This window comes from Perognathus longimembris, chromosome 21, assembly GCF_023159225.1.
Source record: "Perognathus longimembris pacificus isolate PPM17 chromosome 21, ASM2315922v1, whole genome shotgun sequence".
Taxonomy (NCBI): domain Eukaryota; kingdom Metazoa; phylum Chordata; class Mammalia; order Rodentia; family Heteromyidae; genus Perognathus; species Perognathus longimembris.
The window spans coordinates 18,278,545-18,302,283 of record NC_063181.1 but is presented as its reverse complement, the minus strand read 5'-3'; the positions used below and the strand labels follow the sequence as shown (position 1 = coordinate 18,302,283).

Here is a 23,739-nt window from a genome sequence, read left to right as displayed (position 1 = left end):
TTATTACCCCTCGCAGGGAAACCACAGTTCAGGCCCTCAGTGCCCTAGCCTGGAGTGTATAGTCATGATTATAAACATCTAACATTGCCCTTACTACTTCTGCTTGTCACATCTTTCTTGAGCATTCTCCTTCTACTTTGCAGTAATTCTGATTTTGATTTCACAGTCACCCGAGGTGACAGGCAGGAAACGAAAATGAGCTTTGTGTGTATTCATGAAATTCTGAGGATTAGTAACCTGAAATAAAAGGATTTATGTGGAAAGCAGGTTTTCATCCATAGGGTGAGATTTCTTATGGATATTCGGTGGTGAGCAGAACACAAAAGGAATGACAAGAAGTGCTCTGTACACACAATCACAGGCTACTTTTTCCTCCTCTTCTATTTCTAATCCTCTTTCTTCCCTGTTAGCCCTCATCAGCTAAGGGTCACCAAGGATTTGATCCAAAGAAACAAAGGACATTTGAGGCACAGGACAAATTGGTCAGGGGTGAAAATTGCTGTAACAAAACAGAGTGTGTCTATATTTTATGATCGTGGTGCTCATTTGTATTGTATAGCAGAAGCAACAAAATGACAGGTTTATGCCCAAATAAAATCAACAGTTTCCCGATGACATTAAAAAAGGATCATGTGTTATGGATTTGGACCAATATTTCTCTGGCCTTTAGGGAACAGAGCAGATGATAATAGCTTCCTTAATGAGCCAGAAAGGGAAAGGGAACTGGGGAGAGAAATGGAGAATAAAAACTATTATTCTGTTGATTTAAAAATACATTTAAGCTTTTTGAGTCTTCAATGTCTGCTCACTCTATTACATTTGTACCTTGAAACTCTGCCATTCTGCCTCTCTGAAGACTTTTTATAAACAAATTCTGGCAATTTGTTTCTATTTGCAACTAATTGTTGTATTACCATGTTAAATATTCTGCTAACATTTGTGATTAAATAATGTGGTTAGCAGGTAACAATTATTCTATTTCTCTTTTCCTTAAATATCTTGATGTAATATTTCAATGTAAAAATATTTGGAAACTTGGTTTTAAATTTTGCTATATAACATAATTTTACTACAGTGAAATAATTATGGGGTAAAATTAACTATATTCTTCTTTTAAATCTGGAATTAATTCTGTAAGTTCAAAAGTGCTAGATTCCATTAAAAGCCTCTCATTCTATTTCAGTAAGTTGGTTTTATCTGAGAATTTTCACAAATGAAGATAAAGAAACAGACTGTCTATAAGTAATTGATGCTTCCTGGAGATAATTTAGTTTTTCTTATTTCTAATTTTTTCAACAACTTAAATTGCTGCATTTTTAATTTGCATGTTTATTTTTAAGAGTGGCAGCTACTTCTTCAATCACATTTGTTGTTTGTTTATTTGTTGTTCATTTGAGATGGTGTGTTGGTATATATCTCAAGCTGGACTTGAACTCATTCATAGTTCTAAGGGACTATCCTGCTGCCTCTGACTCCAGAAGGCTAGGATTATATGAATGCAATAACACATCTGGCCCTGTGTTTTCTTTGACAACTCCACATAGGTTAGCCTTTAATGTCTTCTTTCTCTTTCATGGAGCTCCTCTTCCAGGGTGTCTCATCATTCCGTGTAGATTCTAAAACCAGTGCCTTGGAAAGGCCACTCAAAGGAGAGAATACAAGGGAGTCCTCAAATGTTCCACATGTGGTAGCTGACCCGGTCATACATTTAAAGCCCACACTGTCTTGGACATCCAACTTTAATCTCAGGCATATAGATGACTTCTTTTAGATGACCCATTTACCTTCCATCTGTAATGATTCCAAAAGAAAACTTCCCAGTGAGTCCAGTAAACTTATAAATATGTTAACTATAGCCGGGTACTGGTGGCTCTCGCCTGTAATCCTAGATACTCAGAAGCTAAGATCTGAGGATCACAGTTCGAAGCCAGCCCAGGCAGGAAAATCCATGAGACTCTTATATCTCATTAATCATAGAAAAATCCAGAAATGACGTTGTGGCTCAAGTGGTAGAGCATTAGTCTTGAGCAAAAGGAGCCTGTGCTCTGTGCCAGTACCCCCCTCCCCCCAAAAAAAAGGTATCCATTAGAATAAATTTTTATTTTGAGATAATATATTTCTAGGATCTTTTGCTAAGGTGTTTATCTTTTCTCTAAGGTGTAATGGGTAACTCAACAAATAAACTTTCAGATATATGAATGAATGGAGAAAATTTGAGTAATTTGTGGGGCAAAAGCACAAGGAAAGAACTATGCAGATATCTAGAGACTTTACATCAAAGAAGCATTCATTGCAGAGGGATACAGGATTTAATGAGGTGTCCATATGGGACACCATTTGACTATGGGAAATGGTCAAATGTGGTCTTCAGAAACCTTCTATGGGTTTGGGGTTCTGACCAGTGGTGGTGTTGCACTGTTTTTTTTTGTGTGTGTGTGTATTTTTTTTTTTGCCTCCCAAGGCTTGCTTTTGAATATCAGAAACATGTTGCCATCACTCTAGGGGCTTATTAATCACAGTGAGGAGAGTATGGTTCTAATCATTATTGAAGCAATTAACATTTTTGCCTGGGGAAACAAGTTTAATTAATCAAAACATACTTGCTAAGTCATGTTGACCAGTACCAAATGTTCTATAATTAGTGATATAATTCTACATAAAAACCTATTTATATCTTTAGAAGAAACACATTTCCATATAAAAGAAGGCAAAAGAAAAATATTATTTCTAAAAAATTTATAATCAGCTTTCACATACTTTTCACTATTTATTCTTAAGAATCAGTTGAAAACAATGCGCATACGTAGAACTTGATCATAAGGTTTGTGGAGACTGCAGTATCCTAGCTACCCTGGAATCACACCCATGACAAGAAAGTCATCGGCACTCAGTCAATCGGGCTAGGAGTTTTTATTTAGCTGTGCACATTGTCTGCTCTCCACCATCGGAGGGTAAAGAACAGCAATGAGCCACCACAGGGCTGGGCTTTACAAGTAGAATCTATGTGTTCTACAGCAGGTGGTCATATAGCACAGCTGCAGGGGGTAGAGCAAGTCACAAATGGGTTTAAGCAAGCCGTTTAAAGAAGCAGAAATCGTGGTCAGGCTGACCTAATATCAACTTTATTTTAACAATTGTTACCATATTTCCCTAATATCAACTGAGCAAGCATGAGCAGGCTAAAACAATCCAGTATTCAATCATAAGTGAACCATCCTGACAGTCGCCATGGTATTTCTGTAACTACTACTATGGTTGCTATCTAGATACAGAGAGGAACAAGGGCTACATATAAATGTCAAACTACAAGAAACTTATTTCATGGATGGAGGTGCATCCCTCTAGCATGGCGTAACCAAAATGGAGTTGTAGAAGCTAAGAGTAAACTCTAAGACAGTAAATTTTTACAAGCCCTACTGTTTATAGGAGCTCAGGCGGCTACACTTTTCCTCGGTTTTCTCAGAGGCCACAAAGTTATATGCTTTATATTTTATGTAATTACTTGTCTATATTTCTGAGAATAATACTCCTTAAATGTCTTTCCTTGTGGATTAACTAGTTTTAAAGCATTTAAGTGCAAAATAAAAATTAATTTGGTATTACATGCTTCCCTTAGGTCATTCAAATTTAACAGAAGAACTTGATAGAAACAGATGAGATTCTCAAGAGAGGGTATCCTACAATTGCTATTTTTGATATCACTCCTGGGTATTTGGAAATTTAGCCACAAACTTAAGAGAGTATTAAGATTGCCTCTGAACTCAGTAAATCTTTCTCTCTCTTTCTAGAAGTGTTCCTTTGAAAATTAAAAGCTGGTTTGTCTAAGTACAATGTTTTATAACTGTCATTTCAAGCCAAGTGCTGGTGGCTCACACTTTAATTCTAGCTAATCAGATGACTGCGGTCTGAGGATCACAGTTAGAAAGCCAGCACTGGTACAAAAGTCCTTAAGACAGTTATCTCTGACTAACCACCAAAAAGGGTAGAGGTGGATCTGGGGTTCAAGTGATGGAACACTAGCTTTGAGCAAAAACAAACAAACAAACAAAACACTTAGGACAGGTCCAGACCCTGAATTCAGGCCTAGGGCCAGCATGTCTGCACACAACCCCCACCCACACCCTGCCCAACCAAGTCTGTCATTTGATTTTATGATCTTGTTAATAAGTTATTTTGAAAACATTTCTGAAAACTAGCTAGAATTTTTAAATTTTATTTCCCATTATTATGTAGGCTCAATTGGGTAGTGACTCCTATGTAGACAGGGTATGGAAGTATTAAGTGCTCAGAAAACTTCCTGAAAATTAAGACAAATTGTGTATCCACATGAGGTAGAGGAAAATGTAGTGAGAAAGTGGCACAAACAGCCTAATTAAGTGTTTACTCAATTGTTCTTTTATTCCTACCTAAGGAATATGTCTTCCTGTATAAAAGAATAACAGAAAATCAGGTTGCTTCTACTCCATTAACACCTCTAGAGATTCTTAAATAATCTGTAGATTGTGTAAGATCTGTAAAATCTGTAAACTAAAATAGAATTGTTACAGATTTTCAGATTTAGTTATCTGAAAAAAAATCACTTGAGCTGTTAGCTTGTTATATCCCTTTGCTAAAGATAACTTTGTCGAAGACGCTTATTTTCCATGACCCAAACTGATTGCTAGAATTCAGTTTCTCAATTTGGACAGCTCTTGAAGCAACTTTAAACCAGTATTGGGACTCTCAGATCTTGAATTCCAGAGAGGGGGTTCATCCCTCCCAAGAGAAATTCAATGAAGACTTTTGACGTGTTACTTGGGCTTTAATTTGTTAACTTTTTAATGATAAGCTGATTTCCATTTCAACTAGTTTATGAATTAACCTCATTATATATGGTTGTAAATCCTGGTCTTTCTGTTCTTATCATTTAAATTGCTTTCTTTTGTCTCCAGTTTCCATTTTAATCTTTTGTTCAACTTATTTCATTCTTTGCCTTCAATAAAAATTTTGCTGTCATATTGTCATCTTTACATCTTCTCACAAATGTTGCCTCAGTTAGACTTTTTCTGCACTCTTTATTAAAAACTAAATTGAATTCGTCTAATACTTCTCTGTTTAGGTTTTTTTTTTTTGGCACTTATCATGATTTCACCAATATTACTTTAGCACCTTGTTTATTATTTTTCTCTCACATCTACAATGAGAGCAGGGATTTTTGTGATTTTGTTAACGTACACAGCTAGCAATTATCACAATGTCTGACAGGCTGTGGCTTAATAATTACATGCTGAATGAACGGATCAATGCTAAAATGTTGAACAAACTGTTAACATGAAATTGAGCAATGTATTAAAATATAGCATGACTTATTTTTAGCAACTTGCATTTAACCTGGAAAATTTTATTGAAGTAACAAAAGGAAATGTTTACATATATTTTTCCTCAGATGATATCAAAGCCTATTGTAGATTAAAAAAAAACAGTTCTTATTCTGGGGGCAGGGTTTATGTTGTGTGGCTGCCTTTCAACTCATGAACTTTCTGCTCTACCTCCCAAAATATACTAACATCAAATTAATAAAGAGTCAGTTAATGTAGGGGTTTATACTCAGAGCATTACAATTAGAAGGCATCTAGGACAGAGAAGGCAGTGAAATTCTCTCTCCAAGTAACTGACAAAAATGCTGGTTGGATGGATACATGGCTTAAGTAGTTAAGCATCAGTTGTGTTCAGTCAAGTTGAGTGAGAACACCAGACCCCAGACTCGAAACTCCAGTACATACACACACACACACACACACACACACACACACACACACACGATAGAGAGGTACAAATAATACAAGAAATAAAGAAGTTTTTAAAGATAGTATAATGATCAAAATAAATGCAAAATTATTCATTAATTCATAACTGAACAAAAATAATTTTTAAGTTTTTAGAAATGAAAGGGATTAAGCATATTCACTAATAATAAATTTATTATGTCTTATTAAACAGTAATTAGAAGCCAGGTACTAGTGGCTCAAGCCTCTAATCCTAGGTACTCAGGAGGCTGAAATCTGAGGATCGTGGTTCAAAGCCAGCCTGAGCAAGAAAGTCTGTGAGATTCTTATGTCTAAGAAACTACTCAGAAAAAGCAGGAAGTGGTGCTGTTGCTCAAGTGGTAAAGGGCTAGCCTTGGGAAAAAAAATAAGAAGCCAAGGGACAGCACCCAGGCTGTTTCAAACTTCCCTGAATTTTTTAATAATAATACAAATCAGTGTTAGTGTCACTAAATATTGGTCAAATGCTAATATTTCAGAGAATATTGAATAATATCATACAATCCTTAAATATTTGTTTTCATTTTAAGATTAAGACATTGTTTTATTTCACTTGAGAGAATATAACCAGAAACTGACTATATCAATTGCTTCTGAATAGACATATGTCCATAATATTTCAATTATACCTCATTATTTGATCCTGAAGTGAAGGTTTATTTACAAATGAATGTCCCTATTCTCATAACACCTTGTCATAATATTGAAAATAATTTCTATGCAAAGTGATCTTCACTGTTTCTATAGCAATTATCTGAAGAAAGGTATTTTTCTCCATTGCTAGCACTCTACTAGTGCTGCCTTCATTAATATTCATTTAATAAGGGTGTTTTTTTTTTTTCTTTTTGCACTTTCTGTTCAGTAGAAACAGGACAGAGAATCCTTCCCCTTAAACAGTGATGATTGGGAGTGCTTCCTGGTCCAGGAACATGGTTGCTATGACAACTCTTTTGCTCTGCCAAGGCTGCTTTTCACCGTGGGTGGAAAGAAGCTCCCCTGCCAGCCACTATGTGGGATTCTGGCAGCTGGTGAGAATACTGAAATGATATGATGCGGCTCCATATGGAAGTTAAGAGAGTTTTAAATCCAGTAGGAACTAAAGTCAGACTCACTGCAAGAATAGGATGGCTTAGAATGCAATCCATTAACAAGTGCAATGGAGATCAAGATATTTTTTTTTCTTTGTGTTTAAGTGTTGCAGAGAGGATCAGGTTTTGAATGGAATTTGTTGTGGCTTTACCTCACTGGAATGGTGGCTTACAGAAAATTGTATTTGTCAGTAAAGATAGCATAAGGAATTTAAATGGTGGCATTCAGTAGGGAATAAGTGAAATAGATTCATTTTATTTGGAGATTTTTAACTCGTTTGGAAATGCATTTACTCCAGACTTGTCCATTTTCATTTACTTGAATTTACATCCTAATTCATTTATTGAAATTTTCATTTATTAAAATTTGTCATAAATTTCTAAATTAAAAAATTCTATTTAATTAGGTTTATATTTAATCTTCCAATACTGTGAGTTCATTATTCCTTGAGGATACAGAGCTTAGCATAGAACACAATAGTGCACATCTAAAACACATTAAAATAAAAATGTGTGAATTAAACACAAACTAGCTTGAATATCCAGAAAATATAGTTCCTACTTACATATTTGATGTTTAGATATTCTTTTTCTTATTTGAGCTTCTTCTACTTGCAAGGATTTTGTTGGAGATATTCATTGTTACTTGACATCTCAAAAGATGGCTATAGATGAATAACTGTATCAAGTGGGGTTTTTTGTGTTGTTGATATTGTTTTCATTTTCCAAGGTGTTGGTGTTTCCAAGATATATCAAGCGTTTTGAGATTAACACAGAAAATACATCATGGAGAAATGGGATTTGAAATTCTTTTTGAGTCAAAGGAGTATTTCTTTGGTTTTGTTCATATTTAACACAATTTTCCCCCATCTTGTTAAGCAATTAGTGAGAGGAGAATTTTAGAATATTAAAGAAAATAGTTCAAAGGTTTCTCTGCCACCCTGTTAATCTCTATTTGAAATTGTGTTCAATGACATTCAGATACTACACACACTGGTCGCAACCATCTGCTTGTGAATTTTTTTCTGCTATATGAAGTATCAAGCTGTTGTAACCTTTTCTACTTCCCCGTGTGTGTAAGTGAGTGTGTGTGTGTGTGTGTGTGTGTGTCCGTCCCCCGGAGGCAGGTTCAGGAAATGGTTTTTGTTGTATGAGCAGATCTATAAAAGCCAGGAGGTATTCAGACTCCCTTTATAACTTCCTCTGGGCTATAATTCTCAAGACATCAATTCAATGAGAAATATCATAATAGCAGTCTAGCTCAATCTGTGAACAGAGAGTCACTTCACACAGGAATTTTGCAATTATCTCTTGCCACATATATATGTATATACATTCTATATATATATATATATACTCTACATGTCATATGTAGAGCACATGTCTATATATCCATATATATGCATGTATATATGGATATATGTACACATGTATATATATGTATATGTATGTATGTGTATATATATGTATATATATACATATATATATTGAGCTGAAGTTTGAAATTCAGAATACTTCCAAATCTGAAACCTTTTTGAGTCTTGATGCTGTCACTTGGAAATCCCATACCTGATCTCATGTGTTAGATCACAGAATGAAGATACACTAAAAATATTTTATAAAATTGCCTTCAGCCTATATATAGAAATATTTGTGTCTATAAAATTTAAGAGATTTTTTGTTTAAATATCAATCCCATCCTCAAGGTATCCCCTTATGTATTTGCAAATATTTCACACCAGGATCAATCTAGAACATTGTACCCAAGCATTTTGAAGTAGTCATGCTCCATTCATAAGTATCTTCTAAATAAAACATCCACATATCTTATTATGAGTGGTCTACATTCCATAATCCCTATCCACTTTTAAACTTCATTTGTTATTTATTTTTGAAAAAATTCCAGGAAAATTACTTAACTACGTTGGGGTAGGAGATAGGATATCCTGTGGACCATGTGAGATTTGAACAGAAAGTTTGAAAAGGAACAAAAGGTGGAGGGCATCTCTAGAGTAAGAATTTGGAGGGCTGCGAATATGGCCTAGTGGTAAAGTGCTCGCCTTGTGTACATGAAGCCCTGGGTTCAATTCCTCAGCAACATACATATAGAAAAAGCCAGAATTGGAGCTGTTGCTCAAGTGGTAGAGTGCTAGCCTTGAGCAAAGAGAAGCCAGGGACAGTGCTCAGGCCTGAGTTCAAGCCCCAGGACTGGCAAAAAAAAAACAAAAAAAAACCCTTAAGAATGTGAACTGAGAAGGGGTAGGATAGAAGCAATCTGTTGGAAACTAAGATAATCTTTGTGGGTATGGTTAATTTGTCAACATTCTTTCCTAGTTCATAATAGTTCATCAACATTTCTTACTGCAACATATGAATGTTTTCACCCATAGTTTTCTAGTGCTAAGAGCTGTGTTTCAAAGATTTAGGTGATGAAACTTCAAAAAGAATAAGTGGCTTTTTTGGTCAAAAATTTTTGACAACCCTATTTCAGTTGGATAATTATTGTTAATAATAGTTAAAGTGGTTTCTAGTAATGGTAGGTAATATTTTTGGAGTCATTATATTCAAAACTGTTTTTACATATTCACTTATTTAGTCTCACAATAACCATTATGAAAGTCATTCCCTGTTTCCACAGATGATAAAATCAAAAGTATACTGTTAAAAATTAAGCTAAGTTCAAGATTCTAACCTATTTGTTCTCTCTTATCTACTGTCAATGGTTTTCTCATTTATTTTTAAAACATGAGCCATAGAACTAATTCAGACTTACATTATGAGTCACTAAATAAAGGACATTTAAACTAAAAATGAATTTCTTTTGCTATAGGCAATGTATTCAGATAGTATGTATTACATTCTATTCTATGTTTGCAACCTGTTGGTCAAAAACAGTAAGATGAATTTGCAAGGCATTAATAGGTTTCAGATCATTGAAATACAGAGCCACAGAGATGGCCAAGATAGATATCATTGCAATAAAAACAAGCCTGGAAAATAAAAACAAGCACATTTTTGTGTGCTAGGTTTATCATAGGAAATCTTGGTAGCAAAGGAATACCTGTGGATTTGGGGGTGAAAGTGGAGATCCTCAGCCATGAGTAGCATCTCCTATTGTTGGAGAAAGAGCCATAATATAAGGTACCTCGTTATTACTCCCTCTAAGTCATGCTAAAATTTGATTTTTATGTTTAAACTGGTGTTCACTGTCAATACAAGCATGATTTCCTATAGTGCCAAATCAGGGGGAAAAATCTTTGTTACTTAAATCATCCAAAGTATGAAAAATTAACTTCTTTTGTTTTCTCTTCATTATCTACAGGCTGCTTCGAGTGCTGTATCAAATGCTTGGGGGGGATTCCCTATGCATCTCTGATCGCCACCATCCTGCTTTATGCGGGGGTTGCCCTGTTCTGTGGCTGTGGTCATGAAGCCCTTTCGGGAACCGTCAACATTCTTCAAACCTACTTTGAGATGGCGAGAACTGCTGGAGACACACTAGATGTATTCACCATGTAAGTCATTCTCATATGGCATCTCACATAGACTGTACAGTATTTACTTCCTTGTGTATGTAAGTGTCTAGAGCTAAGTGTAGTGATAATGCACATAAGAACAAAGTCCATATCTTAATCGTAAGTGCCTTGGGTTCTGTCATAATCTTCATATAGGGTCTGAGGCCAAACTAACTTGTGTTGAATATAAAGAGTAAAGAATAGGAAAATAGGGCTGGGGATATAGCCTAGTGGCAAGAGTGTCTGCCTCGGATACACGAGGCCCTAGGTTCGATTCCCCAGCACCACATATACAGAAAACGGCCAGAAGCGGCGCTGTGGCTCAAGTGGCAGAGTGCTAGCCTTGAGCGGGAAGAAGCCAGGGACAGTGCTCAGGCCCTGAGTCCAAGGCCCAGGACTGGCCAAAAAAAAAAAAAAAAAAAAAGGATAGGAAAATACACACACATACACACACACACACACACACACACGTCTAGTTTGTACAATTAATTCTAGGATCAACCAAACCCCAAACTCGTCCCTACCTTAAAAACAAAATCCGAACGTGGACTGTAGGAATAGCATCTTACTTTCTACACTATGGTGAAAATATGCGAGGGTCATGAAAAATGTTCAAGGTATTTGGTAAAGATAGGTATTATAAGAAAACACTTAACAGTTGTCTTAGAAGTTTCAGTTACACTTTTCTACTTTAAAGTGTAAAATTAAGATTATGTCTAAACAATTTTTAAGAAGGACAGCTCCAAAGAAAAAAGAAAGACAACTCCAACTGATTGTTATCTAATGTTTGGTGTTTCCATTCAGTCCTTTATTACTGCTTATCAAATGAGAGAAATATATCTCCTATCATCTGTTCAGTTGTTCATACTCACAATAGGAAAATAACTGTTTAATGTAGCTTATTTTGGGGAGGAGAAACTCAACTACTATTTGTTTCAAGAACCATTAGTTTTGTTAATCATTCAACTCCTCAATTCATTGCATTTCCTTGATAGTAATATGGATTTCATATTCCGTCTTTGGTCATTTTCCTGCATAAACCGTTTTTCTGAAATGAGATAATTTTAGATTGAAACCTTAGTCTTTATCTAAATTTTCATATAGCTTTGTTTTTAACTCATTTCCTTCAATCAAAACTATGTTGATCACATTTCTGATATTTGCAGATTTGATGCTACTGTCTTGATATAATTATAACTCTTAAGAAAAGACAGCCTGCACAATTTCCTGGATAGAGGGAGGACAAATATTCTCCAACAATAAAATAGAAAAAAATATAATATTGCTAGAATTCTTATCTACCAATTACATGTTGATTGACTTGAACAAGATATTTTAATAACTTATATTTATTATTTTATTCATTAAAGATGGTAATGCTCTATGAAAATAAAAAAGAATAAATTGCTCATTTCTAGAAATTCTTCAACAAAGTATTCTTTATTTTATGGCTAAAGGGAATATTTCCCCAGATAAAAAGCACAGCAGAATATTTGGGACCAAAAATATTTATGATCATCTAAAATGTGCGGAAATTTCAAGCACTTGAGTAATAATTTTGAAAAAATGGCTGCAATTATACTCAATGTAAACAAAAGGAATGAGGATAATGTTAGATTGAATAACCTAAACACTCTTTTTTTTTTTTTTTTTTCCAGTCCTGGGGCTTGGACTCAGGGCCTGAGCACTGTCCCTGGCTTCTTTTTGCTCAAGGCTAGCACTCTGCCACTTGAGCCACAGCGCCACTTCTGGCTGTTTTCTTTATATGTGGTGCTGGGGAATTGAACCCAGGGCCTCATGTATATGAGGCAAGCACTCTTGCCACTAGGCCATATCCCCAGCCCCAACCTAAACACACTTTGCAAACCCCGTCTATATTGATCAGAAGATGTGAGTGTTTACAAAGAAATGATTATCAAAAGAGTCCATAAGTATGTATTACTAGAATATTACTAATGTCACTAAAAAGGGAAATGAATACTTATCATCAAATTAAAAGTTCTATCTATATTTCACACTGCAACATAAATTTACAAACTTATTCTAAAAATTTGCATTTTTCATTAAATTAAAATTTCTAAGCCCCAGTATAATTTACTGATTTATATCAAATAAAATGTAAATGCATACATTAAACTAAATCCTAACAACTATGAATGCTTTTGATTCAAATGGCATAAATCAATCTCTAAGTTTATAATGGACATTCATCATTTGGAATGAGAGCTAAATTCTCTGGAAATCCTTGGGTTGTTGCTAGTTAGTTTGAAGAGTTTTAGGAAGAAGATTGCAGGGCTATACTTTAATGTGAGAAAAATGACATTTTCGTGTTAGTTATAGCACAGCCTATCCTGGACAAAATATGTTCTCACTGTTCATTATTTTAAGCTACCACAGATGTTCTTAAAATCTACAGATTCTCTATATTTAGTCTATATTCAAATTGCAAAATTCAGTTATGGAAGTTTAAAAGGAATCATAAACATAATAAATGAAATGAATTCATACATCTATTGACCAAATGTCAAGTTATATGTTTGATACTTATATGTCAAACACTAACATATGACAGAATGATACAATAGTTCTAGAGGCACTGAGAGGCAGTTCAGACACTCTTAGAGATCATATGTGTTGTATGATACTTTCTTCTATCTATGAAAAATTAAATGTGAAGCCAAGACAACATGTTTGGAACAGTAAGAACATCATTTAGATTGGAAACATCAATTGAAAATTTATTTTTCTTTTTATGATTCAAATTACTTAAATACCTTTTACAGATATTGAATAAATATTAAATGGAGTAAATCTCTCTTCCTGTCAACAGATATCTTATGAAAATATTATAGGAAGATATGAAAATAGGTAGTATAGACTTCTCAGTGTGGTTAGTGGCACTTGACAGATTTGAAGTTTGTAGAAAGGATTACAGGTGGGAGTGATTCCTTAAGCAAGGATGTATCAGAGAAATTGAAAAGATGAAGAGGAAAGAAAGGAAATAGGTAAGGAGATGTGGAGCAGTGGAGATTGAAGGTGACACATCTTGCTTGGAAGTAAGTATAAGAAGGAATGTGTATCAGTTTGATAATAAAAATTTGAAGAAACAAAAGAAGGAATGTGTAATCCTGATTGTGGAGATAAGATTGGGATCATTTTAGTAACTTATGAAGATTATTCCTTGCTTTTTCCATAGCTTGATGACTAATTCAACCAAATCAAGTATTCTTCCACTCATAGTTAGAAAGAAAGAGAAGCCGGCTTATTGGGTGGGCGAACTAAAAGAAAAACAATCTCTCAAAACCTGGCAATTCTATCAGTGGGAGTAATTTCTCAGTTATTCTCTATACCCAGGGCCATAAATTCTCCTTCCCTCCCTCTCTCTCTTCCTCTCTGTCTCTACTTTAATACATACAAATAAGTGGACAGAGTCAATACCGCCAACTCTAAAGAGAGGCACATACATTTTTATACATAGTTTACAATTAATTTTCATCCTTATGAAAACTGTACTTCAGAAATACTGAATGACATTCTGAATGTCATCTGCATCTACATGAGAGGCAATCTGAAATCTCTAGATGCTATAGTCCTTGATGTTACCTCATAAACTATTTTCACAATTCCTTTGACATTTGAACACCTTTCCTAGAGAAAGAGAGACACACACACACACACACAGAGAGAGAGAGAGAGAGAGAGAGAGAGAGAGAGAGAGAGATACACACAGAGACACAGAGAGACAGAGAGAGAGAGAAGGATTTTCTCAAAGCTTGTGAAATTCTGGACAGAAATTTCAGTTTGATCTGACTGCCCTCATCTAGTTAGTTTCTCAAAACCTTTTATCTCTTAAGCTATAAACATAGTTTCTCAAATCCAAGTTGGTTATTGGATCCAATCTTGTCATAATGAGTGAGTAATCAAATTCCCTGCTTCATTTAGGCAATATTCTTATACTCAAGCCATGCTTCTGTGGGGTTAATAGCTACTGTGGCTCACTCAACATTGGAAATAGCTTATTAATCTTAATTGCATACTGCCAGATGAGAAAAAATTTCTAGTTTGCCATTCAGACTTTCTTATCTAAGAAAGCCTAACAACGTGTTGGTATTGAGTCTCATATGTGTTATGTGACAATGTGAGAAAGAAGAAAGGCATTCATTCATACAAAATCAAATGTTAGGACTAGTTAGAAAATTGACTATCAAAACAAGCTCCAAACAATTAAGGAAGAGCTGGGCTTCCTGATCAACCCTTCTGAGAGCCTAAGGAAAGGTCAGTCCTACCTCCTATACTTTATTCAATAGGAATGGTATTGGGCTTTGAAAAATTAAAACAAATGTTCATTTATGTCATTTATCTTCAGACTACATTTTAATTAAAAAATTTTAACTGTGATTTCAGATCCCTGTTGTAAAATCTAGAGTTTTCCAGATCATGATTTCTTTAACATTGCAAAACAAAAGTACCTAATATGCTGAGATAAAAATAGGTTAATTGGTTTTATTTAAATATTTAATTTTTCTTGGGCTTGATCTTTATTCCTTGGAAATTAATGAAATAAGCAAGAATTATCAGCAGTTTGATGGATAAGAATGAGAAAGAATATCATCCTAACAAGGCTTCACAGGCTAACAGGAACCATAGCTATGTGCAGAAAATCTACAGTGATGCAGGGTATTGACCATTAAATTAGAATGTTGATGTGAGATTACTGATCCACTCTGTGGAGTCAAATACAGTTGAATTTATAGCTAGAATTTATATTAGAAAATAAATTTATTTAATAATTTTATTTAATTAGAAAATAATTTTATTTAAGGCTTGACCTTTGACATAATTCATCAAATGATGCAATTCAGCCAGGCTGGTATCTCTCAAATTATTATTTTTAAAAATAAACTGAACTCTAATTTAGAACATCAACAAAAAAACCAAATGCCTAGACCATAGGAGTTCAAATAGATAATCTAAAATCTGGTTTTGTTCTGTGTTGTTTTTGCCTCTTTCTAGATAAAATAAATTAATTAAAATCTCTACCTCAGTTTTTCATTAGTAAAAGGGACAAACTAATGTTATGTACTTTGAAAGGATTTGACATGGATACAAGTAGCTGATGGGTTACAACAATTACAACATGACTTCTATAAAATAAGCAACAAGCCATTATTTACTATTATGATGTTGGTAGTGAAGATAAATGATGATTATGAGGGTGATATATCATTCTTGAAGCTGGATCACAATTTTAATGTCTATTATCACACTTCCTAATGCCTGTTTTTCTGCCAGGGTTTTCTGCTTGTGTTACTGTTTGGCAGGGGAAGAGATTTCATTAAAAGCAAACATATGAAAAAGTTTCAGACATGGAAGATAATTTCTATTCTCTTTTCCAACATTCAAAAGCACAAGAATTCAGAAACTTTAAGGAAAGATCTCTAAATAAGGGCATGGTATTTTCATTCAAATGATTTTCTTTTTTTGAAAACTGATCCAGTAGAAAGAAGAAACTTGGTGGGTTTTTTTTTTTCAGTTTTTTTATGGTGAAAGAGGGTGTCCAAAGATTTTAATTTATAGAGAAATATTTTGGGTGGGGTATTAAGACTTTCCAGAAGTCAAATTTTCAAGGAAGGACAGATTGCTTTGGCATGAAATAAGTTGCCTGGTTAGGAGGTGTTTAGATACAGGTGTTAATGAGCTTTTAGTTCTGATACTTACAATCTGGAATTCACTTAGTCATGTTGATTAAAGAACACTTTCTGTAGTAATAGTGCTCTTTTCACTAATGGGGTTAAAGTGACTATCAAGTTTGCAAATATATTTTAAACTAATGATTTATTATATTTCTATGTCAAATGCACACATTTCTTTTTCAAGCTAATCTTTTGTCAAAGCATGGGGCTAGAACATTGCCAATCACAGGACTAGTCTTTAGGACTATATCACAAAGCAAGAAAATTTCCTAGTCCTTAGAGGGACATACAAAAGATGTGAGAACAAAGCGCCATCTGCATCACAATAGACAGACAGAATCAGTGTCATTTAACTTTAATAAAGTTCTGGGACACATGAGGCTTAGCAAATTTTGCAGTGTAGAAGTTACAATGATTAATACTGTCTGGTATTAACATATACATGAAAAATAATATCCCATGGGAAGGATGAAAAGAGGACAAAGTGATGCAAATGGATGAAAGTACCAGTAAGTACATATAAAATTTTATTTTTCATAGTTTTACTAAAACACTGCCAAGTATATATTGAAATATATGCTAGTTTGTAAAACAAGAAAATAAAATTTTCACTTATTGTAAGGAAACAGTATATCCACAATGTAAGAAATAATAAAGGAAATAAGTGATTTCTGTATTTCCCTCATAAAATTAAAATCTTATGTGCTAAAGTGTTAGAATCACATTGAAATGCACATTATAATAGAGATGAAAATGAAGCCTACATGTTATTAGTTCTTCATTTTGATAAACAAAGACACTGGTCCAATAACAAAATATTCTAATAACAAAGGCAAAATACAAAAGCAAGTAGACCAATAAAATACTAAAGATTAGTAACTTACAAATGTATACATACCCATACTAGTTAACTAATGAAAGTAAGTTAAAATACTATTAATTTTTATCTATCACTTTATCAAAAATAATCATTTCTGATATTAGAAAAGAAAGAGGCTTTTTGCCCTTATCAATCAAATATTGTTTTCTGGACACTATAAATTTTTTCTTAGGAATACATTAGGGAAACAATCTGGACTGCAAATAAAGATTGCTTAAAATCTTATCATCATGCCATTTGTAATCTTGATGTGTTTACTTCCTATTGTTGCATAAAAGTAATTGCCACATGTTAGTGTCTTTAACATTAAACAGTTCATTATCTTACAGTTTTGCAGAAATCAGAAATAGGTCTTTCTAGGTTTATTGAAAAAAGCTGAAATCAAGGTATTGACAGAACTATTATCCATCTGGAAATCTAGGATATCATTGATAAATTCAACATTTGTGTAAAAAAGTTTCACCCTTACCTTTAATGCGGTAAAACTGGTCCCAGTTCATGTGTCTTTTAAATCCCTAATTCAATATTACAATAAAGAAGTTATTCAATCCTAAAATTCATTAAAAAAATCACAAAAACTTCTGAAAAGCAAAATAATATTTATTGACAGGAAGAATAAAGGTGGAGACCTCACGTGTCTTTATTTCAAAACAAGAAAGTTTACATAATAAATACATTCTGGTATTGGCAAAAAAACAAAAAGGCATAGACCAATGGAAGATAACAGAAAGTCTAGAGATAAGCCCACACATAAAGAGTCAAGTTGTTTTCAATGAAGGTCCAAGATGGTCTCTACAGAAATGGAGAAAAGATGTTCTCTACAGCAAATGATATGGGCAAACAAGATATAGTCATGCAAATGAATGAAATTAGATTCATCTTACATCTAACCCAAAAGCAACCTAAAGTGAATTGATTTAAAGGCAAGCCCTAAATCCTTATGCATGATAGGCAGAAATGTAAAATGCCACAGCTGCTAGGAAAATATTAATGGTCCATTAAAAAAATTAGAAATTTTCATAGGATCTATTGATCTTACTTGAGCTATTTCTGTTAAGAAATAACAGAAATAAAGATTTTGAAGAGATGCCTGCACTGCAATGTTTATTTTGCAACATTTTTCAACACACATGGTTTCAAAACAGTGGAAATATCTGTAGATGGATGAGTGGGATACAGTTAAATTGATTACAGATGCAATGGAATATTATGTGGGCATCCAAAAGTGAAAATCGCACTACACATTATACCTTGAATAAACTGGAAGGACTTTATATTAAGTAAAATAAGCCAGTCAGCAGAAGTACAATGACAGCACTTATATGGGAAATCTAGCATAGTGAAACTCATAGAAACAAAAATGGAATGATGATTACATGGGGCCAGGTGAGCATGAAAAAAAGAAGAATGCTGTGCAACAGTGTGGTTTCGGTCCTGTAAGATGAGAAAGTTCTACAGGCCTGCTCTATGACAGCGTGCTTATACTACCAATAGTTTAATGTATACTTAACAGTCTACAAGAGGATAGATTGTATGTCCTACTTAGTAACGTACTGACTGAGTTTAAGGATTAAATATGGCAACTATTTTCCTACACTTTACAATTTGCTGTTACTCTACACCAGAAAAGATACCTGACAATAGCACATTACTATCAATTCACTACCACTTCATCCTAATAAGAGACACATGTTATATATTAAGCACAGTCAGAATTTGGTTTCAAGTAGCTTTACTTCACAGTCAAATACAGACACAGTTACACACACACACACACACACACACACACACACACACACACACACACACACATTGGCATTTTCCTAACCCTGCAATAAAAGAAAATTACCACAAACCTGACCAAAAAAAAAAAAAAAAAAAAGAAGACATAAGGCACTGAGTCTGTGAATATAGATCAGTGTGCAGGTTTGGTTCAGTTATTAGCACTGAAAACTACATAAACAAGTAAGTAAAAATTAATGAATTAATTTAAAATTGTATTTGCTCAGAGTTAGGGAAGTCAGGCACCTGAGTTGAACTTCCAGCTGAGAATTTCATGGGTTAACAGGTTCCTTGCATTGTGTGGCACAGGGGGGTCAATTGTCCCTTTGCTTGTAGCTACATCCCTGTGATCTGATTAATCTTTATCATACTTTCTTCTGTATGTCATCGCCATGTATAATTGATTGCCACTGGAAATGGGGAATAATAATACAGTTGTGCAGGGAGAGAAAAACTGGTAATAAATGCTAATGGTTATAGCGTTTCTTTGTTGATGAAAAATATTGCCTTTGGACAATGGGTGACTAAATAAAATAAAACCACTGAATTTCACTACTTTCAATATGTAGCATGCATGTATTATATTCTATGCGTTGGAGGGAGGAAGACACCTATAGAATGAAAACCTCCAATCAAATGTTTGCAAATAATAAACCTGACAAAAATGAAATGCATGCATACATGCATTAGAAATGGGAGCAAGAATGTTTGAAAGTCCAATCTCCATTGTAAACCTACGGGTTCTACAACTTTCACTTCTATAGAGCCTTAAGCACATGGCCATCAATTCTGTGAACTTGCAATAATTTCAAAGTTCCTCAAATAAAGCATTGTCCTGTCTATCTCCTCCCACCCCCCACTCCAGGATTGACATCTTTAAATATGTGATCTACGGCATCGCGGCTGCATTCTTCGTGTACGGCATTCTCCTGATGGTGGAAGGATTCTTCACAACTGGGGCAATCAAAGATCTCTATGGCGATTTCAAAATAACCACCTGTGGTAGATGTGTGAGCGCCTGGGTAGGTTGTCCCTCTATGTGTTCCCTTTAGTGCACCACGAGTTCCTTCCCTTCCTCCACCAAGAGCTCAAGGATTCCTTAACACAGTAACTTTGCTTTCCATGATGGTTATCTCAACACATCAATAAAACTAGTTTTAAGTTGAAATGATAAAACTGTTTTATGTTTCTATCGCATTATCTTTCAGTAGTTGTACAAAGGGAGGTTTCTTTTCCACAAGTCAGTTCATATATATAATGCATTTTGATCCATGTCAACCCTACCACCATTCTCAGTTTTTTTTTTTTTTTTTTTGGACCAGTCCTGGGCTTGGACTCAGGGCCTGAGCACTGTTCCTGGCTTCTTTTTGCTCAAGGCTAGCACTCTGCCACTTGAGCCACAACGCCGTATATGTGGTGCTGGGGAATTGAACCCAGGGCCTCGTGTATAGGAGGCAAGCACTCTTGCCACTAGGCCATATCCCCAGCCCCATTCTCAGTTTTAAATTCCAAATCATGTGTAGTACAAGGGATGTTGCTTCTACAGGCAATGGAATTGTCTATTGGTTTGTGATTATTTACTTCAAAAGGCTTTTGGTGATCTCATAAGAAATTATACAAAAATCCATTCCCAGTTTGGAGGCTAAGGATATTTTCTGCCTCACTTTGAACACATACATCTTTGTATTATTAGTTTCTCTTTTCTGCTGACTTATGATGAGGATTGTATTAAATCTGGTCCTCAGCCTTTTTTTTTTTTTAGCATGATACTAAGTGGTACATCAGTTTTAGTCATATGCTAGAGTTAGTGCAATGCTAAAAACAATATGTTACATACCAATTCCTAGGGTAGTGAATATTCAGAATGATATGGCTGAAAATACTGTCACGTTTTAGGAAGACTAGGTTTACAGCAATGAACCACTTAGCGTTCCACCTTCCATTGACCTGATTTTCTCTTTCCTATGCTATTTAAGAACTTATATTTAATTAGAGCATATAATTTATACTAAGTAAGCTGTCTCTAATAAGAATTAATATAAATGACCACAATCTCACAGAAAGTTCAAAAGTACTCATGAATTATGAAAGGTTTCTTAATTAGCTTGCAGAAAATGCCAGGATGCTGCTCAGTGTTATCAGATAAAATAATTTTCTTGAATTGTGGCTACCTATTATTATTTTTGGAATACTTTCTCACAGTAATCATCTTTTCCTATTTTGAACATCAATTATTGTAGCACTCACAGAGAAAACATGTACACATTCAAGCAAATGAGAATAATGTGGAAAAAAAAAAGGCCTCTAAACTGGGCCTTATCACCTAAATTCCTTGAACTCATATATCAAATCCAAGATCTAGAGAAGATTCCAATAAATAAGAAAATGTTAGCTTAAGAAAAAAGTGCATGCCTTAAGTTAGTTCTCCAGAACACCTGGAGACATGTCACTACCAAGTAGGAAGATTCTGACTTTAGTTTCATTTCTCTTTTGCCCATAGCAAAGAGTCAGTTCAGTTAATGAAGAGCCTTTCTGTGTAGTTTGTATGCTTTCACAGTAATGTGAGCTTTTAGATGCCTATATGTGTCTGGCTGATTATATGTCAGTCATCCAGACATCTTAAAGGCATTTTAAATATATATATATACATATATATATACATATATAAGTGCAAATATGAGACACACTTTTTATAATAGTAACAATTGTGTCACCGATCCCACCCAATAGACCAGAAGGTTGGCAGCAGCTGCGTGGGCCCTTCTAGTGGCTATGCAGCAGGGAGTCGGCCCACTAAGATACTCCCACCCACTCCTTTACCACCCCCTCTGCCACCTGGGATTGAGCAGAAATTAGGCAGAAGGAGATTCTGCAATATCCTGAACACTAAGAGACAGCAGTGGAGTGAAGATGGCCTCTCACGCATGCTCTGTCCATGCCAACACTTTATTCATGACAACTTCAGAGCATAAAAGTGTATAGTAGAGGCTATAGTTAGATTTGTAGGACCCAGATAGACTTCTCCAAACCCTTGCTTGTCACCTTGACCTCAGAGCCACAGGCATCAGAATGAGAAAATGTCATCACTTCATGTAAAACACTTTCTTTGCTGGAGAGCCTGTGCTTTTATTCATGCTTGTGTTCAATTTCCCTGCCTTTCATAAAGACTCATGATACTGGCTTGGCATAGTTGCCCTCATTTTTTGAGTGCTTACTTTTGTTATGACCTCATCTTCAAATAAGATCACATTCTGAGATCGTACAGGTAGTTTCATCTTGCAAATTTTGTGACAATGGAATTCAACCTATAAACAATGTCTCATGCGGATAGCATCATGCCATACATGGTTTAAAAGCAACAAAATGAAACTGTTACTCTTATTTGTTATTTTGTATGTGGAGAAATATGTTCTGCTTGTGATCCTCTCACAACTCTGTAAATTCTAGTATCATTTTAATTTCATAGATGAGGAAACCACTGCCTATATGACACTATTGACTTGCCCTGGTAATTGGTGGGCAACGGAACCAGATTTGAATTGAAATGTCTGATGCACAATTCCTGCTCCCATACTCCTGGTCAGGATTTCATTCAAAATTTTATGGTTTATTTAGGTTAATAAGACAAACTTGGTTTGTGAGGGATTTTTTTTTGGGGGAAAGGGTAACTCACCAGCCATCTTAGTGAGATGATGCATTGAGGATTAGAAAGCTCCAACGCTGAGAAAACCTCATTGGAATCTTTTCTCATCCACAGTCATAAATTGAATCTTTTCTAAATACAAGGATTAACTGAAGAACATGCAAGACCTTAATATTCTAAGATATTTCTTTTTTGATCACTATCTATAAGAAATACCGCAGGATATTCATAAACAAAGTTGTCATCAAGGAACTCTACTTTCTAGACTGTCCTAAAATTAATCTTTTAAAATTAATACACATATATAGATAAGCAATAACAATTTCGAACCCAGGCTACCCATAATGAGTCTTAAAATAGGATCTTATCCCTTTTTCGAAAATGCCAAATCAAACATGGAGAAGACAGTATCAATTCCTTGAAATTATAACAGTAGACTTTACCACTGGTGTTTCATTAGACTAACAAAAGGAGAGGAGAGGTAGAGATTGTTTTGAAAAGGTGATGATATTTAAAGTTGTTTCAAAAAGTGTGAATTGAAGAAGAAAGAACCAGGATTTTATATTGTATGAATAGCTGATGTAGATCTCACAAATGGCCCCAAACTGAACTCATTAAATACAAGAACAGACCAACCTCATTCAAATGGGTGATATTTTAAGTATCTGACACATAAACCTTAGGACAAAATAAAAGGAAATTTTCATTCTTTTCCTTTTTTATTGGTAAAACTTGAAAGAAACTTTTACATGGCTCCTTTAATTGATATTGATGAAGCAAGGATAACACAACACAAAATATAAAGCCTCTGTGTATCTAGCATTTTGTTTTGTTTTGTGTTTTTATTCTCTTTATTACCCAAGTTACAATATATAGACCTCTGCCAAACATTTAAGAAAAATCTTTCATACTCAGTGCTATTTTAATTTTCATTAGACTCATCTACATATCAGACCAATATAAGATCCAATGTCTTATCTTTTATCATGCCTTATGTTTATTTTCATAATCCTAATATAGCTTTTCAAATAAATATTTCAGTTTGAAATAGTTTTACAGAAAGTTAAAGATGGATTACAGTTCCTATATTTACAAACCCACTTTCCTCTATTTTCAGTATCTTACATTAAATGATACATTTGTCAAAAGTAATGGGCCAGTATTTATATATTATTATGAAATGAAATCCGGGTTTGTTTGTTTTTTTTTACTTAGTCCAGTTTTCACTTCATTGTTTTTTTTTTGTTGTTTTTTTTTCCTGTTTGAGTCAATGTTCTATTCAGAATTTAGCCTACAGGACTGGGGATATGGCCTAGTGGCAAGAGTGCTTGCCT

General features: G+C 34.5%; 1 protein-coding gene across 2 annotated transcripts in view; it reads left to right on the top strand.

The window, feature by feature from the left end:
• Gpm6a (glycoprotein M6A) overlaps positions 1 to 23,739 on the top strand; it is a 231,688-nt gene that overhangs the window by 188,951 nt on the left and 18,998 nt on the right. For both annotated transcript variants that reach the window (XM_048330354.1, XM_048330353.1), the window contains exons 2-3: positions 10,215 to 10,407; positions 19,628 to 19,784. In XM_048330354.1, the coding sequence (XP_048186311.1) occupies positions 10,215 to 10,407; positions 19,628 to 19,784 (350 nt within the window). The remainder of the gene's footprint in view (positions 1 to 10,214; positions 10,408 to 19,627; positions 19,785 to 23,739) is intronic.